The sequence below is a fragment of the Coenobita brevimanus genome, chromosome 24 (genome assembly GCF_032717465.1).
Source record: "Coenobita brevimanus isolate Jiangsu-jjx chromosome 24, ASM3271746v2, whole genome shotgun sequence".
Lineage (NCBI taxonomy): Eukaryota > Metazoa > Arthropoda > Malacostraca > Decapoda > Coenobitidae > Coenobita > Coenobita brevimanus.
In genome coordinates this window covers 17,989,409-18,008,847 of record NC_136977.1, presented here as the reverse complement: position 1 = coordinate 18,008,847, position 19,439 = coordinate 17,989,409, and the positions used below count along the sequence as shown (strand labels likewise).

Sequence of the window (19,439 nt, the reverse complement as noted above, 5' to 3'; positions counted from 1 at the left end):
GATCCTGCATCTAAAAATGCAGAGAATATCATTACTGTATTTAGTGAATGGAGAGAGACTGGAACTGGTGAGAGAGTTCTAATACCTGGGTACAAAGACAGAAAAGAAAGGAAAATGTGCAAAAGATGTGGAAAGTAGTGATGCAAGGAAGGAAAGTACAGTAGCTGATACTCTGGAGGCCTTAATAAGAAACAGAGGCTTGAGTGTTGCAGCTGCACGAGGCTTACATGAAAGAGTGTCAGCGCCTACTTTAACATATGGATGTGAGATTGGTGTGGCATGAAAATGAAAAGTCAAGGGTGAGAGCAGTGGAGATGGGACTGCTGAGGAATGTATGTGGAGCACAGAGAGTGGATAGGATACGGAATAATGTGATTCATGAAAAATGCAGAGTGAAGAAGTCTGTGGACACCAGAATCAAAGAGAGTGTCCTGACATGGTATGGTCATGTGGAGAGAATGGATTACAACAGAGTAGTGAAAAATGTATATCTGAGCAAATTTGAAGGAGGAGGGAGGCGAGGTAGGCCAAGGGGAAATAGAGGGACATGGTGGATGAGTGTGTGAGGAAGAGAGGTATGGAAGTCGATGACGCTAAGGGACTGACACAAGATTGAGCTGGCTGGATGAATGTTGTGAGAAGTGCATGGTCAGGCACCTGGCACCCCATTTTAATGTGGCAGCATTCGGATTGACTTCATCGGATACATTTATGTAAGGCTACAGAACGTGGTGAAAGTTTTGGCGTATCAGATAAAGCCAGGGTTCTAGGGGCTTGAATGATGAGTGAATGGATGCGTGGCCCATTGGACTGGGCAAATTTGGGCTATCTGGACACTGCTACTCCTCACCCTGCCCTACATTTAGAAAGGAGGTCCAGGTGATGATGATGAATTTAGTAAGAATAAAATTTTAAAAATATGGAAGGACACAAACCAAGAGAGAGAGCAGTAGAAATGAATTGTCTGAGAGGACCATATAGAGTGAAACAAAGACACAGATGGACAACTGAGTCAGTGATAGTCCTCTGTGGTACTAATGTGAATGAAATATTCTAAGATGGCTTGGCTGTGGAGAGGATGGAGATTGAGAGACTGACCATGAGAGTGTATGATAATGGTGTGGAGGGGGAGGCGGGGGAATGAGATAATGAGATGGAGAGTATATGAGAGACAAGGGTGTAAACTGGAGAGATGGCAACCAGATGGGAGAGGACAGGGTGAGACTGAGGAAATTTGTTGTTACACCTCTCACAGGATCAAGGCATCTTGCAATAGATATACATAATAAATACTAGTAATAACTGTCAGAAAATAGGCCTAAGAGCTTATTTAGAACCTATGTACTGTATTCATATAATAAATTTGACAATTTTAACATTCAATTCCCACATAATCCAAAAATGTAACAAAATGTTCCCCATAAAAAAGCTCTTTGGCCTAAATGTTTACATACCCATTTTGAGAGCATGAATTTTTTTAGATCCTGCTGCCAGGGTCCAGTTTCACCAAACACACCACAAATGCATTTAACTGAACATATATCTTGTCATACAACATGGTACATACCTTTCTGACATTGCCATCTTCCAAAATCTGAGTGCTCCCAACATATCTCTTTTCTTGTCAACATATGTAGCTCCAAGAAGTTCTAAAGCATCAATCTTGTCCTTGCGAGATATGAGATCTGTGCGGGAGATGAGATATTCTACGATGTGTGTGTGGCCTGTGACGCTGGCTGCTAACAATGGTGTCATCCCTGAAATTAAAAACATACTAATTACATCTGTGTCATTAGGTTTACCTTTCTTAACCCCTAAAGACCGCATTTTTCTGAAGCTATGTTTCACCCCAGGAGCAATTTGGGGTCGATTTTCCAGCTTTTACCAAGGTAAATTTTTTTCTTACAGATTTGAAGAGCTTGACTTTGCACACCAGAAAATGCTAATTTCAATTCCCTAGGCCTAATAGTAACCACAAAACTGCCTGTCAAAGATTATAAAAGTCCCTCCTTGTGGTAAGACAAAAAATGAAAAAATTAGCAGAAACATAATTTTCCCTAGAAAATGTTACCAAAATCAATGAAATCAGTGTACTATAAAATATGCTTCCATTGATGAAACTAGGTGTAGGGGTCAGCATGAGAGTAAGAAAAAATTAAGCAAATTTTTTCCTGAACTGGAAAAATGTGGCAAAAACCTAACTGTAACTTTTGCTACAGAACCTAAGCAAAATCAATGAAATCAGTGTAAAATATGTTTCTATTGATGAAACTAGGTGCAGGACTCAGCATGAGTAAAAGAAAAAAAAAAAAAAGTAAAGGTAGACAGACACAGGCTGATCATGGCAGCGAAATTACCGCTTCATTTTCTGGGCAAAGGATAGGGAGAGAGGGAGGGAGGGAGGAAGGTGGAGGTGCGGTGCGGGATCTCTGGTGGGGGTGAGGGGGAATGAGAGACACTCTCAATGTGGGGGAGATGGTGTGGGGGGGTATTATGGCGGGAGGAAACACACACACAAAGAGATCATAGCAGGGAAATTGCCGCATCATTCGATATAAAAGGGGAGGAGGGGGGAGGGGGTGGAGGAGGGGGCTTGGGGGGAGGAGGTGATCAGGCATGAGTCACCCCACCATATGTTGCAGATGTGGTATTGGTGAGTAGTTTGGGTTGGAGGGGACAGAGCAAGCTGTTCCCAATCAGCCAGAGGAGCAGTGGCTGGTGGGGGGGAGGGGGGTCACTCCTACAGACCTGGTGACAGTGCAGGACCTTCCTTTTCTCCACTTCATCTCCTAGTTCTGATTGGGTAGGAACCATATACGTCATAAAAGAGGCTGGCTTAGTGTTAAGCAGTTTTTGACAGATCGTCTACGATCGTCGGTCATAAGACCCTATGTGGCAAACTTGCAAACTGACAAGCATCAGTCATAGTGCTTTAGGGGTTAAGGTGTGAAATATTACAAACTTCATTAAGCAAATGGATAGGCAGTTCCCACTGAGGGATAAAAATTATTTCCTCAAACATCACTATAGGGTGAATAAAACCTTCTGGTGATGGCAAAAGTAGAAATCACATCCTTTTTCTGGCGAGATGGTTGAATATGGAATCCTGCTTCCAATACAGTAATACCTCGATACACGATACCCCGGCTTAACGATGGGGGTAGAAATACCACCATACCCCACCTTACGATGGCTAAACCCCAGTTCAACGATGGGTTTTGATTTTTATTGCTGATTTTGATGATATTTTAGACTAAAATTGTGTTTAGGTTGATTTACAAACAGTTTTTAGACTTAGATTAATGTGTTTTAGCCATAGGTGGGGTGAACACTGTCATTTTGGGGTACAGTTCACTAAGTTTGATTTTTTCTGGACATATTTGATAATTTTCAGATTTTATTTGTTAGTTTTAGCGAGTTACTTGCAGGTGTTAGGCTTAGGTTAGCTTCTTTTACAGCTGTTAGGCCATTAAATTGGTCTTAAACTTGTTTTTGGGCTGATTTGGGTGGGTTATGGACTTGGTCTGGGGGGGGGAAACCCAAGGCTGATAAATGCTTTCCATTACTTTACAAGTTAAAAGTACCTCGATATACAAATCCCCGCCTAACGATGGGTTGTACCTAACCAATAGTAATCCCTGTACTCTCCAGACACCCACTTTCTGGACTCCCCACTTACCAGACATTGTGGGCCTGGACCTTTGGGAAAAAAAAAAAAAAAAAATCCTAATTTTTTCCCACCTGTAATATGAAATTGGCGAGCAGCACCGTGCAGCGCCGAACTGCTGTTGTTTATGCACGGCCCCGTCACCCCTTCCTTCACCCTACCCAGTCAGGGTTGCCATTTGGTATTTTTCATTACCAAATGTGGGCCAATTTGGTACTGAAAAGTTCGTTTGGTAGTGAATCAGCATGATCCATTACCAAACTGATTTTTCACATGTATGAAGATATAGAGAATGAAGATGGTGGACTGTCTGCTCTCTTTGATTAATCTGCCAGCATACATAGCGCAAAAATAAACATGCTACTGATTATAATGAGTGATTATTTCCATTTGTACATAGAATTAGTGAAGAATAAATGCTTCCTTTAAGAATTTGATAATGAAAAGTTAAATTTGGTAATGAAAACTGAGGAGTTTGGTAATGTGGCCGAGCTCAGATCTGGTAACCCTGTCCCCAGTTACTGCCTAACCACCGTCAAGGGTAGATGTTCATCACAATGGATGCCGCACGTGCTCGTTTTTGTGAATAAACAGTGAATAAACTGCAATACCTTGCCACCAGACCACATGGGAATTTACAGTGTTGTGCAGTGTTAAGAAATTAGAATTTAGAGTGCAAAGGATTAACTGTGGAGTGAGTGTGGAGTGTAAAGTGGAAGTTGGAATGACGGTTGAAACTGGTGTGGTTCAGTTAAGAAGAATGTGCAGTGTTAAACAATTATAACTCACAGTGCAAAGAATTAAGTGTAGCACAACACTGGATTACTGTACCGGTACGTGCTTCAAGAGCATTTTCACCACTACCAGAGCCTTAGAGGAGGCGGCCACAGACATTTTGTAAGTACCTTGTACACTGCTAAGTATTTTCCATACTCACTTTTAATTCCTCATTCTCTGGTTCCTTTTCATTAATTTCATGCTTTATGTCCATTACTGGTGTGAACAGGGTCTTAAATAGGTTTAAATAGGTGCTATGCATGTCAGGTAGGGAGTTATTTAGGTGGCTTTCAAAGTTAGGCTGGGTTAGGGTCCAAAAGTACCAGTCCAGCAGGCAGGGTCCCACTTTCCGGACGGGACCACTTTCCGGACAAGCCTTTGGCTCTATTACATCGGATAGTGGAGGGATTACACATCGTTAAACCGGGGTATACCTGTATTACGATAACATATGACATTGAAAATCATGTACAACACCAATTTTCCAGCACCCTTTGTTCCAGAGCCTTGCCGGATCAACCATTTTGCCGGATTAACTGAGGCCACATGTCAATATACAGTCAGACCCCTACTTACAAGGGATCAACTTATGAAAAATCCGCAGGTATGAAAAAAATTGTGTGTGTGTGTGTGTGTGTGTGTGTGTGTGTGTGTGTGTGTGTGTATTTACCTAATTGTATTTACCTAGTTGTGATATACAGGAAATGAGCTATGCTTGTGGGGTCCTGTCTGTTTCTCAATAAGTCAAATCTACCTTTAAACTTGTTTAAATTTTTAGACTGGATGATCTCTTTGTCCAGGCTATTCCACAGGTCTATGCATCTATGAAAAAAACTATATTTCTTGATATCCTTCAGGCAGCTTGGCTTCTTCAGTTTCATTCTGTGTCCTCCTGTTACTCTCCTATCCCATACAAACAGATCTTCTCTGTCAATTTCATTTACTCCTATCAAGGCCCTGAACACTGCAATCATGTCACCCCTCTCTCTTCTTTCCTATGAGGAAGGCAGATCCAGCTTTTCCAGTCTCTCTCTGAACGACAGATCTGCCAGGTTAGGGACCATCTTGGTTGCTGTTCTTTGTATTCTCTCAATCTTGTTCAAACCTTTCTTTTTGTGTGGGGACCACACTACTGCTGCATATTCTAACCTGGGGTGGATCATGGTCACTATCAATTTTTTCATCAAATCCTCATCCATGTAATGAAATGCTACTCTTATGTTAGTCAAGAGTTTATACGTCTCTCTATCTTGTTAATGTGTTTTTCAGGTGACAAACTATCCTGGACCAGTACTCCCAAATCTTTCTCTTCTCTTGCTTTTGTGATTGGTTCTTTACCCATCAAACAATTCTGTGATGGCCTCTTGGCACTCTTACCCAATCCCAATATTTCACATTTTTTTGCGTTGAATAATTTCATTTCCTGCCTGCAGCATTTTACAGTCTTCCTTAACTTCTACTTTCCTCAAGATCTCTGCATCATCAGGAAACAGACTTGCATAACTGTTCATTCCATCTACCACACCATTTACGTAAACCAGGAACATTACTGGAGCTAAGAGCGAGCCCTGTGGGACTCCACTTGTTACTTCCCTCCATCCAGACATCCTGTCCTTCATTACTGTCCTCATTTGTCTGTTTCTCAAAAAGTCTCTCATCCATTCCAGGAGGTTTCCCTTCAGTCCTCCTATAAGCTTCAATTTCCACACTAGTCACTTATGGGGTACCTTGTCGAAGACTTTCTCCAAATCTAAATACAGTACACAATCCACTCAACTGTCTGTCTCCTGTAGCATGTCAATCGCTCTTGAATAAAAGCTCAACAAGTTGGAAACAAATGACCTTCCACTTCTGAATCCAAACTGACTTTCAGCCAAAATGTTCATCTCTTCCAGGTATTTTATCCATCTATCTTTCAGGATTCTCTTGTACACTTTTGTGACCATGCTGGTCAGGGACACTGGTCTATAATTCAGGGGTTCTTCCTTGTTTCCTCCCTTATAAATTGGTACCACATTTGCCCTCTTCCATTCCTGAGGCACCTTCCCCTCTTCCAGAGAACACACAATTAAACTGTGAATCTTATCCGCCAGTTGTTCTCTGCATTCTTTCAGTACCCAATTAGAGATTCCATCTGGTCCTGGGGCTTTCCTTACAGCTTGAGATTCCAGTAATTTATACACTTCCTGCACTTCCACTTTTATATCCCTCATCACTGCATTTCTAGTCACTTCCTCCCCCTTCACAAAATCCCCTTCTTTAGTGAAAACTGATTGGAAACATTTGTTCATTATTTCAGCTTGCACTGCTGCATCTTTATAGACCTCCTCCTCTACTTTCATTCTGATGGTTCCTTCCTTTTGTTTCAATTTGTCATTGACAAATCTATAAAACAATTTGAGTTCTTCCTTACATTTGTCAATTATACCTTTTTCAAAGTTCCTTTCTTCCTCTCTACATATTATTGTATATTCATTTCTGGTTCTTTTACATTCTTCCTTCGTTCTGTTATTACCTCTTTTTCTCCAGTTGTTCTACACCATGTCCCTCTCTTTTTTTTCCTATCATACACCTTCTATTAAACCACTTCTTTTTCCTGTTATCTTTTCCACTAACTCTTGGAACATACTTTTCCACTCCCAAATTATAGAGGTCTAGAAAGATATCCCACTTCCTCTGTATCTCTTTTGTTTCTCTGAATTTTCTCCAATCGGCATTTTCAAAAAATTTTCTCAATCCTGTAAAGTATGTTTTCCCAAAGTTGTATCCTCCCTGTCTATAAAGCTCATCTCTTGGCACCATGTTCCCTATAATCATCTGGAACTCAACTGACCACGTGATCACTTTTTCCTATAGGACACAGATATTTCAATGATTCAATTACGTCAGGTTCTTTGGTTAGCAGTAAATCTAATCTTGCTGGTGTGTCATCACCTCAGGATCATGTCTCTTTTTTAACCCACTGTGTCAGTACATTTATTCATTGCTATAATTAACAATATAGTGCCCCACAAATCTTCACTGTCTCCTGAGTCTCATTCCTCCCAGTTCACCTCTTTACAATTAAAATCACCTATTAGAATTATATTGTTGCTTTTCTCAATCACTTTCTGTAGATAACTAACCATGTCTGACAACATCTCCTGGTATTCATCGTCGTACCATTTACAATGCTGAGTGGTACCCATGTAACCAAACATACATGCTCCCTACGTGTCAACAAGTGGGTTGGTGAAGGGTTAGTGCCACTCCCTGTAAAACAAACAACTCAAAGTCAAATGGCCACCCCTCACGGGATTATGGCGTCTGGCAAAAGACAGATAGATCCATGCCCTTGTCTTAGGAAGAACATATACTACTTCCATATCTCTCTTGCCATTCTCTCCGGTTTCTAATTTCATAACGGCCATACCACGTTGAGTACACCGCTTCCCGTCCGATCAGCGAAGTTAAGCAACGTTGGGTCTGGTTAGTACTTGGATGGGTGACCGCCTGGGAGCACCAGATGCTGTTGGCATCCCTACGTGTCAAGTGGGGTTGGTGGAGGATTAGTGCCCCTTCCTGTAAAACAATTAACTCTGAGCCCTTGGCCACCCCGTGGGGGATACATGGCGTCTGGCAATGGATGGATGGATGTTCTTCACCGCTATCATCACTCCTTCTCCCATTTTTTCTTTTCTGTCTCTTCTCCACAGCTTGTATTTACCATCTCCCATATGGATATCAATATCCTCTCTTAACTTCGTCTCTACAAACCACATAACATTTGGTTTGTGTACCCTCAAGAAATCGTTGATTTCTAACCTTGCCGATATTAAGCCATCAACATTAGTACATGCCACTTTCAAACATTTTTCTTTGTTTTTTTATTCCCTCTTCTCTCCCTCTCTCCATCGGTACCACTTCCTCAATTTCTGATCCATAATTCTAGTGGTAGGTGGTGGCAACCATTATCCACTCTTTTGATGTAGTGCTGCCTACTTCTTCCTTAGCCTTTATCATTCTTTTTCTGTGCCTGCCCTCCTCTCTTCCTATTTCTCCCATCTTTCCTGTCACTACTTATTGCTTTTCTTTCCGTTACAGGTGGCTTTACATTGAGTGACAAGCCAAATGGTTTCCTGTAAGCCAAGAATCCATTTACAATGCTGGGTGGTAACCACATAACCAAACCATACATGCTCCCTAAGTGTCAACAAGTAAGTTGGCGAAGGGTTAGTGCCCCTCCCTGTAAAACAAATAACTCAGAGTCAAATGGCTACACCTTATGGGATTATGGCATCTGGCAATACATAGACAGACAGAACCCTCCAACAGAACACTGTCTTCTCTTCTTCCGTTCTCTGTTCGTTTTTTGCCTTTGCTTCCTTTACTAACTTCTTTGTTTTAGCTCTTTCTTCCTCATTTACATCATCTCCTTATCCAAACATTTTTGAACCACTCTGATAATTTCCATGTTTTGCTGATGATTTCATTTACCATTACCTGGGACTTAAACTTTACCTTAAGTGGCCTAACCCCTCCTTCCTCATACTTTCCTAACCTAAACACTTCAATTTTTTCTTGAGCTTCATTGTTACCCTCCATAACTAATGATATTATCTTTTTAACCTTATTCAGTTCTTCTCTTTCCCTTTCTGATCTTACTATCATACGTTTTTCTTTTACTCCTGAAATTATTACGTATTTTTTCTTATCTGCTACAACCCTGACTAAAGATTCTCTACTTCTCAGTACCCTAATCACTTCCTTCTCCACCTTTTCCTTGCTTTGTTGTTCTATAATCTCTTTCAAATTTACATTTCCTTCCTCCTGAATTTTCTTCCATCCCTTGTGTTGCTCCCTGATTTCCATAATGTGCTCATCTTGCACCCTTGATTTTGATTCATATATATCTAGTTTACTTTTCATCCTGTCCCTTTCTTCTTCCAACCTCTTATTTTCCCTCTTGAGCTGTTTTATTTCGTTTGAGGCAGATTCGTTACTCACTTTTAAGTGTGTGTGTGTGTGTGTGTGTGTGTGTGTGTGTGTGTGTGTGTGTGTGTGTGTGTGTGTGTGTGTGTGTGTGTGTGTGTGTGTGTGTGTGTGTGTATCAGGTCAGTCATATAAGGAAAGATGGGGTCAGGTGAAGACACTGACAAGGAGGTGAGGTGATATTTTACAGGCTTCACCAAAGCCTGTTTCAGAGGTCTGCCATGAGGTGGTCTAGTGTCGCCCAACCTCAATTAAATAATTTTGCAGAGTTTTAAAGACCTGTGAAACTGTACCGAATACTAAGTTAATATTAATGTTGCTATTTATACGAATCTTTTTTCCTATTCAGTCAAATAAGCAGAATATGCAGGCAGTTAATTGAAAAGAGGAACTTCAGAATGAAGATATGGAAAAATCCTGGGCATTGCTCGAGGATGTGATAATGACAGGTGTGGATATGCACATACCCTTCCGGAAGGGTAGAACTACATTAAAAAAGAAATGGATGAATTATGAAGTACTTAAGGCAGTCAAGGAGAAGCATAGGTGCTACAAGAGATACAGGAGGTTGAAGAGAGTGTAGATGAATAAAATTCAGCTAAAAGAAAAGCATCACAAGCCACTAGGAATGCAAGACAGAAGTCTGCGGCTCGAATAGCTAATAATGTTGAAGAGATTCCGAAGGAGTTTTACAGCTATCGTAGAAACAAGACAACAGTTAGAGGTGAGAGTGCGGTGATGTCCAAGAGTGATAGTACGAGAGCGAAGGACCCACAGGACATTGTGGAAACAATGAACGAGTTTTTTGCCAGTGTGTTTACAAAACAGGATAAGAGTATTATACCTGAGCCAGAAGAGCAGAGAATTCAATCACTGCTCGTTGAAATTAAAGTCACAGAGAAAAAGGTTAGGAATAAGCTACAGGAACAGAAACCAGGGAAATCAGCGGGCCCGGATGGCATGCACTCCACGGTGGTTGTGGAGATATTGGACGAGCTGGTGGTGCCTCTCACATTCATTTTTAACCCCTTAACAGCGGGGCGTCACTTGTGTGATGCTCGGGAGCAAGGGATCATACCGGGGCCATCACTTTTGTGATTCTGTGTTATTTTGAATTTCCCCGGGCTTTCAAGGGGTCGCTTGTATAATCTATCACTACTACCAGTGTCCAGCTATACTCAGTTCTGCTAATGTCATCTGTACTCCCATCCACTGTTAACAATTTAGCCATTTTTCCCCTGTCCTTGACTCCCCTCCATTATCCTCTGTTCCCGCCTTCCCAGCTGCGCTGCGTTACGCAAATCCTGGATGGATTTTCCACTCATTTTATCCACTGAAATGTGCCCTATGCCCTATTCTTATACTGTCTATCTATCTATCTATCTATTCCCAGACACCTCAATCCCATTTGGGGTGGCCACAAACAAATCGCCTCCACGTCGTCCTGTCCCCTGCCATTTCACTGCCCTGCTCCCAACTCACACTCCCCTGTCTCATATACTATACCCCATCTCTCCATCTCAACCTCAGCCTCCCCCTCCCTCTCCCCCCCTCCACCTCACTCACATACACTCTCTTCATCAGTCTTTCACCCTCCATCCTCTCCACATGGCCAAACCACCTCAGTGTATTCCTCCTAACGCTTCCTATCACATCCACATCTACACCACAATGCTCCTTTATATCCTCATTTGTCAGCCTGTCTCTCCATGTGACTCCACAGGCTCCTCTTAAATAACACATTTCCACTGCTCTCATTCTTGCCTTCTGTCCTTCCAACAACGTCCAAGCTTCATTTCCATACGTTAGAATTGGTAACACAATACTGTCATGTAGTTACTTTTTCACTTTCATGCTCACTTCCCTGTTCCTAATCACTGCTTTCAAGGAACCAGCAACCTTTCTTCCCTGCTGTACCCTTTCAAGCATTTCGCCCTCCAAACCTCCATCCTTACTCATCACGCTACCCAAGTACTTAATCGTACTCACATTCTCCAATTCCTCACCATCCAACCTCGCTGTACATTCACTGACTTCACCTCTCTCAAAGACCATCACTTTACTCTTCCCTACATTCACTTTTAGATTCCGTTTCTTACACACTCTCCCAAACTCATCCACCAAGCCTTGCAGCTCCCCTTCATCTTCATTCAACAACACAGTATCATCTGCAAACAACAGTACAGGGAGTTTCCAAACACTACCCTCTCTCACCAGGGCCACTCCAACATCCACTACCCTACTTTGTACCTCTTTTATTACCCCATCCATGTACAGATTGAACAACCATGGAGACATGACACATCCCTGTTTCAACCCAACATTCAAAGAGAAAAATTCACTCAGTTCACCATCCACACGAACTGCAGCCTTAGCACCATCAGACATACTCTTCACAGCATTCAACAACTTCCCATCTACTCCATATATTCTTAATACTTTCCACAATCCTTGTCTATCCACCTTGTCATATGCTTTCTCCAAATCCATGAAAGCCGCATACAACTTCTTTCCCTCCTCTAAAAACTTTTCCACTAAAGATCTAAGAATGAATATCTCATCTACACAACCTCTTCCCTTCCTAAAGCCTCCCTGTTCTTCTCCAACTAATTCCTCTGTTCTTTCTCTAACTCTGTCAATAAGTATCCTACCATACACTTTTATACTAAGAAGACAAATGCCCCTATGATTACCACACACTTCTTTTTTCCCTTTTCCTTTGTACAAGGGAATAATTATACCTGACTTCCAATCCTCCGGGACTCTACCTTCCTCCCAGGCCAATCTGCACATCTTACACATCCATTCTACTACAATCTCTCCCCCATGCATCAGCATTTCACCACACACTCCATCAATTCCTGGGGCTTTCCCCAATTTAACTTTCTTCATTGTTTCTACAACTTCTATCCTACTGATTTCTTCCTGTCTTCTCACCTCCCTCCTCCCAGCCATTCCCCAGCCACTTATACTCGCATTACTTCCATCCTCTATGTTCAACAATTCCTTAAAGTGTTCTCTTCATCTGCTCACTTTTTCTCCCTTCTCCAATAGTAATCTACCATTTTTATCTTTCACTCCCCTGCTAACTTTACTTCCACCCTGTCTTACCCTCTTCATCTCTTTCCAGAACATTTTCTTACAGTCCCTCCACTTTACACTCAAATTCCTTCCAAATTCCTCATCCACTCTCTTCTTACTCTCTCTTAATAATCTTTTCACCACTCTCTTCCTTTCTACATATAACTCTCTCTTCCGCCTCTCAACTTCTTCCACACCCCTATTTCTCATCCATTCATTGTATGCTTTCTTCTTTTGTGCCACAGCCTGTCTCACCTCTTCATTCCACCAAGCTGTTCCTTGCACCCCCCTCCAACTTCTCTTCATCCCACACACCACATCACATGCTGCACATATTTCTTCTGTGAATATCCTGCACACACTTTCCATGTCCCCCATCTGCTCCAATTCATATTTGCCCTCCACTTCTCTCTTATATTCTGCCTTTTTCTCATCCTCTTGTAACCTTTCCATTCTCTTTGCAAATACTCCTTCTTCCCGTCCTTCCCTTCTTCTATTTCTCCATCTTATTTGGATCTTGATTCTGGCCACCATCAAGTAGTGGTCAGAAAGTCCACTCCCCCAACCTCTATAAGCTCTTGCATCCATTACACATCTGTGCATCCTTTCATCCACACACACATAATCAATCATTGCCTTCCTTTCATACAGTTCACCACCCACCCTTCTCATCACTCGCCATGTATACCTGTGGATCATTTTGTGCCTGAAGAGGGTATTGGCTATTACCAACCCCCTCCCAGCACAAATGTCCACTAACGCACTGCCATTCTCATCTATCTTAGCAGACACACCCCACTCACCCACTATTCCATCCACCTTCACATTCCCTACTTTACCATTCATATCACAGATCAAAAACACTCATTCCTTCCAAACTTTTCCATGCACACTTCCACATTTGTCCAGAACTCTTCTCTCAATCTGCTTGCACGATCTTGCATTGGCGCATACACACACACAATCGTCCACATTTGTATTCCAACTTTCAATCTTATCCACACAATCCTTGACGCAACTGATCCATACTCTCTTATGTTCTTCTTCCATCTTTTACTCACAGCTATACACACTCCTTCTTTTGCCCTCTCATTCTCACCTACTCCTGCACATATACCCCATCCATACTCCCATTCTACCACACTATCACCTCTCCATTTAGTTTCAGTTACTCCATATACATCAACTTTCGCATTCTCAAGCACCTCTTTTTCACCTCATCATTCGCATCTCTTACATTGCATGTTGCAATTACCATGTCCTTTGTCCAGTCCTTGGTCGTCATCCTTTGGTCAGTCCTTGTCCGAGGCTTATTGTTTGTCTTTTTAGTTAGTTGTTTTCCGGGGAGGGGCACTAACCCTTCTTATACAAAATAATATATAAAAGAAAGAGAAAAGGTAATTGATACTGCCATACAACTGGAATGGGCTAATTATCACCTGACAACACCCCACATGCACTCGTTCCCTAATTTTCCCTGTTTATTTCCCCTGGAAATATGCCGTATGACCTATTCTCGTAATAAAAAAATATATATGCATATAAGAAAGGAAGGGAGAAGCCTGAGTAATATTTACATTCACCTGGAACTAATTTATTATGTATTGTCCAGATTTCCTGCCAATCATTTCATAGCATATAACTTAGCAGCTGTCACCACGCTGACACTGTCAACCCTTCCCTGCCCATAATATGCCACATCATTCAGGTTACTGTCGTCTTTCAAGGTGAAACCTCGTCAGATTTGCACCTGTCCAATTCCGTCGCTTCTTAGCCCCCTGCAAAGGGCCCTGTGACCTCTACCCCTACTAAGCCTCGTGTGGGAAACGGTAAAGGGCTAAGTGACTCTGCTGTGGAACGTGAACTGGCTAATTTATCAATGATAATTATGGAAAGTGACTACGATCTTTCTAGTGACTCTAAAATAGTGCAAGTGGAAATGTAAATAATGTGTACATAGCAAATGAAAGCAATGAATGTAAATATAATTGAACAGTGGAAAATAGTTGTATAAATTACTGCAAGTGACAGTGCATAACACAGTGTAAATAAAATAGAAATGTAAATAATGTAAATAAAATAGAGAACATAAATAGAAACGTAAATAATTAGTAATATAAGAATACGAGTACAGAGACTTGGAGTAATGAAAGTGAAAGTGAAAGCTTCGCACTAGCGTGTATAAATACTTGGAGTAATGAAAGTGAAAGCTTCGTTCTCTACGCTAGTTTACTAGACGAGAAAGTGAATGCCTGGAGTGAAAATAAACTACTAGTACTGAAAGAAACTTATGGATAAATAATATATATATATATAAGTGTAATAAAGTACTAGGAATATAAAGTGTGAGTGTGTTTATAAATAATAAATGACAGCTCAGCCTCAGAATACCATCAGGGAACGAGTGTGGGTGGAAAGCTCGTATGCGCTCGAATTTTACATTGCTTTCACAATGTTTTTTTTTGGAATATGGATTCCAAAGTACCTGAAATTCATAGAATAGTGTTTGTAGTTATAATATCAGGCAGTGGTAACCATATTACGGGGTACCGGGAAGTGTAAAGTGGAGACTTCGTTACCCAACTTCAGAGGTCTCTACAAATCCTACAGTAGTCGACGAAGGCTCAACAAACATCCCAGGAGAAAGCTGAAGGTATGTGCCATATGCTTATGTAATTACAATATTCTAGGACTAATAACTAATTTTTGGCATATATTTTTAAATAGTCAGTCGGAGAATGATTATCCCTGCGGGACGCGCATGGCACACTCCCAACATCCCCGCGGTAAAGGGGTTAACAAACCACTCAGGAGTGGCATAGTCCCTAAAGCTTGGAAGGATGCAGAGGTGGTACTGATTTTCAAGAAAGGTAGATGGGACGATCCTGGGAATTACAGCCCAGTAAGTTTGACCAGTATTTGTGGTAAGATTTTAGAGAAGATAGTATGGGAAAAAAATAATGAGCACTTGAACAGAAGTGGACTGATCACCGATAAACAACATGGATTTGTACAAGGCAGATTATGTCATGCACAGCTCCTGTCAGTGGTGGAAGAATGGACTCAGTGGATGGAGAAGAGAGCATTTGACTGTATATATACAGTAAAACCTTGATTTAATGGGATTCATTCTAACGGCAACCCCAAACTAAAGGCACAAATCTCCCGAGGAATATTTATGCAAAAAAAATTTAAAAATTCCCCAAAACTGGGAAAAAATTAGAAAGAAATTCAAATGTGACAGGCGCCGCGTGCATCTCGATCGTCTGTTTGCAGTTTCCCGCCAACTGGGTATGTTTATGCTCACCCAGTCTTCCTCCCGTCTAGCCTGACCCCAAAGTGAAAAATCACACGGCACTTCATATGAGGTTTGCCAAAGATACGAAGTTAAATCGGAACGGTAACGTGGTAAAATTGCCAACGATACCACAGGCATTTGGAATTCATCTGGATGGATTCCTGCTGAGGATACGATGGGCAAAACAGTGTGACCAAAATCCAGGCGACTTGACAGAGAATATATCATACTACAGCACTGAACATTTAGCTTAACACTGAATACTTATTAATATTTTAGAATAAATATCAATCGTTCTGAAACCCTTATAAATAGTTAATATTTCCTCTACCTAGGAAACTGTGATGTCGATAAAATAATCATGTGTTTACAACTGAGGACTCCACTGCAGCTAGACGTACTGCTACCAGTCGTCACCTGAAAACATCACAACAACAACTCCTGGATAATGTGATGTGATGTATACTTCTCATCGGCATGTGTACCTGTTTGTAAACAAACTTGCTTCTCCTTATTCTCTACCAAGTCAGCGACAGCGATCACTCTCCACAATCATGAGACGGGGCTCTGGCAAGTGTGAGAAGCATGTCCTTTGCCGAGGATACGAGGAACGTGTGTCATAGCATCCAAGTTTTGTTCCATTTAAATTTTCCTCCGCCGTTCCTGATACGAGGTACCATGTGATACCCCCTTAACTTACCTGGATTACTGTACAGTACAGTAATCACTCCAATATCCAACGTAACAGAGCCATAGGTAGGTCCGAATATTGGTTCTGTCCGGATATTGGGCCCCAGCTTATGGACTTGTACTTATGGACCCTAACTCAGAGAAACACCTATACAACTCCCTCTGGACATGCATAGCACCTATTTAAGACCCAAATCACACCAATAAGGCACATAAATGACTGAAATAAATGCAAAAGAAACATAAAATGAGGGTTTAGAAGTAGGTTCATACAATAATAAACATTCTGGTGACTGGCTCCTGGACTGGTACTTATGGACCCTAACCTAGCCTAATTCAGAAAAACACCTTCCAACTGCACATGCATAGCTCCTAACACCCTATTCACACCAATAAAGGACATTAAAGAGTGAAATGAGGTAAGTATAGTATGGAAAAAAGTACAGTATGAAACATTCTTATGTCCGGATAGTGGGGATGTTCGGATATTGGGCGTCCGGATATTAGAGTGATTACTACTTTACTACAGTACAACACCACACCTACCTGCTTTCTTTTGTTCTAAACATAAGATTTTTTTATTGATTTTGTATGTCTGCACATGTTTAGAGGCTTTCAAATGTGTTAAAATGTGTCAGAGTGAGTTCCGGGGGTATCGATAGGTGTAAGTCCCAATCTAACGGAATTCCGTTTTTTTCGGCAAGCTCTGGGTCCCCTAGGGTGCTGTTAAATCAAGGTTTTACTGTATATGGATTATCGTAAGGCCTTTGACTCTGTTCCACACCTGCAGCTATTAAAGAAATTAGAAAATTATGGTATATCTGGTCAGGTGCATGCATGGATGAAGAACTTTCTTTAGGGAAGAAAACAGCGAGTAAGAGTTAGCGAGGCAATGTCAGGATGGAGAAATGGAACATCAGGAATCCCACAAGGATCAGCATTGGGACCAACCTTGTTCATAATCTTCATCAATGACCTGCCCCAGGCTGTGGAGTCATACGTTGCTCTTTTTGCGGATGACACCAAGGTATATAGAGTGGTGCAGAATGAGGCAGATCGCCAAAAGCTCTACGATGATATTGATTGGTTGGAAACGTGGGCAAAGAAATGGCAGTTGCTGTTCAATGAGAGTAAATGCAAGGTCATGCATTTCGGAAGAATGAACATGGGCTATGAATACAGGCTTGGGAATGCTATGATTACGCCGGTGGTAGAAGAAAAGGATCTAGGAGTGACCTTTGATCAGATGCTGACATTTAGTGTCAATGCACATAAAGCTGCTGTGGGAGCAAATGCAAGATTGGGGATGATAAGTAGGCACTTCAGACACCTTGAACCGAAGACATTCTTATTGTTGTACAAGACCACTGTAAGGCCCAAATTGGAATACTGTATGCCGGTAGCCCAACGATATTCATGAATGGAGTGCAGAAGATTGAGAGGGTTCAGCAGAGGGCAACGAAGATGCTGCAAGGGATGAAAGGAAAGGAATACTCTGATAGACTGAAGGAACTCAGGCTCCCATCACTGGAATTTAGGAGGAAGAGGGCTAGTTTGCTGTAGACATTCAGGATAGTGAGGAAGGTGGATAAACTGGAAGAGGAACACTTCTCTGAACGGAGCAGCGAGGAAAGGACGAGAGGACATTCCTATAAGTTCCAGAAGAAACTTGTAGGGAGCTTTGTGAGGAAAAGAGCTTTTAGCCAGAGGGTTGTTGAAGAGTGGAACAGACCACCAAAAACTGTGGTAGCCAGTGAGTTGGTCAATCAGTTCAGAAACCAGCTGGAAAAGGGGATGAAGAAAGACCCACTACTGTATTTGGATTCTGAGGTTAACCGTCTGCCCCCCCCCCCCACCCTTGTTCGGGAAGCCTCGGCTTTCCACAGCATTGACAGAGAGAGACATCAGCCCTAGTGCTGTATAATTATTTGATGGTGAGTCATGGTGAGTCAAGTGCATATGTATACCTACAAAGAAAGAATAACCAGGCTTTCTGAGAATCTTAGCTTGGGGACTAAAATAATGTGTTGTCTGTTTATGTAAATTTGAATAAATCGTGTGTAATTAGTAAAAGGAGATTACCTTCAGGACTTCTGATGTGTGTGTTTTAGCATGCTTTAAAGAAGTAAGCTGTTGCACCAAAAATTACGTACCCAACGAATGCTTAGTGACTCAGCCGTATTAAACAAAACAAAACGGCAAAGCAGTACGACACTTTAAACACAGCCGAGTACAAGGAGGAGTTAGGTGTTGTACACTTAATAAACTGTGCAATGGAGTCAGGGAAACATTTAAAAAGAATGGACCGTTACAGAATTACGGGAGTTTCTCAAAGAAAGAGGTGTACCATATCTGGGGTACAATGAGGAAAAGCTCAAATAGATGGTGAAAAAAGGCAGGCACCCAAGAGCAGCATGTCAGGCAGGGCAGCGTATCGAAAGGTGCTGCCAAATCTGCGGCTTCATATCTATCATCTTTTGTGGATACTAACAAATGACAAATATTTTAATCACTGTTATCTTGCTTTATGCATGATTCTAGTAAAATTGCCCAAGTTTTGTCTCTATGTTACGCTTACAGAAATGAATAAACTGACGAGGTCACAAAATGACACATGTTACATATAATCAAAGGGCTCCAGTACTTTAATTTCTTTGTAGCATATCATGCCAACCGAGTAATTTAATGAGTAAAATATGTATGGAGGTGTTTTACATAGTGTCCAAATTAAAAAGAAATTAAGCACTGGCTACTTTTTCAATGCCTACCCCGCATCAGAGCTGGGTGATGGAAGCGAACCTAGTGGCAGATTTCTGAAACAGGATCTGGTGAAGTGTCTAACTGCAGTTCAAGGAAGGGTAGGGGATAAGTGGAGGAATGGAGACAATAATGGGCTTTAATCTGGTTGGAGAGAGAGAGAGAGAGAGAGAGAGAGAGAGAGCACAAAAGTTGGTA

The 19,439-nt window shown here is 41.6% G+C and overlaps 1 protein-coding gene and 1 non-coding gene across 2 annotated transcripts in view; one reads left to right on the top strand and one right to left on the bottom strand.

Annotated features, from left to right (window-relative positions):
• LOC145393504 (protein fem-1 homolog C) overlaps positions 1-19,439 on the bottom strand; it is a 436,136-nt gene that overhangs the window by 29,540 nt on the left and 387,157 nt on the right. The window contains exon 5 of the mRNA XM_080267632.1: positions 1,568-1,757. Coding sequence (XP_080123758.1) covers positions 1,568-1,757 — 190 coding nt within the window. The remainder of the gene's footprint in view (positions 1-1,567; positions 1,758-19,439) is intronic.
• Positions 7,843-7,961, top strand: LOC145393643 (5S ribosomal RNA). The gene has a single exon (XR_013896239.1). It is a non-coding gene; the product is annotated as a 5S ribosomal RNA (ribosomal RNA).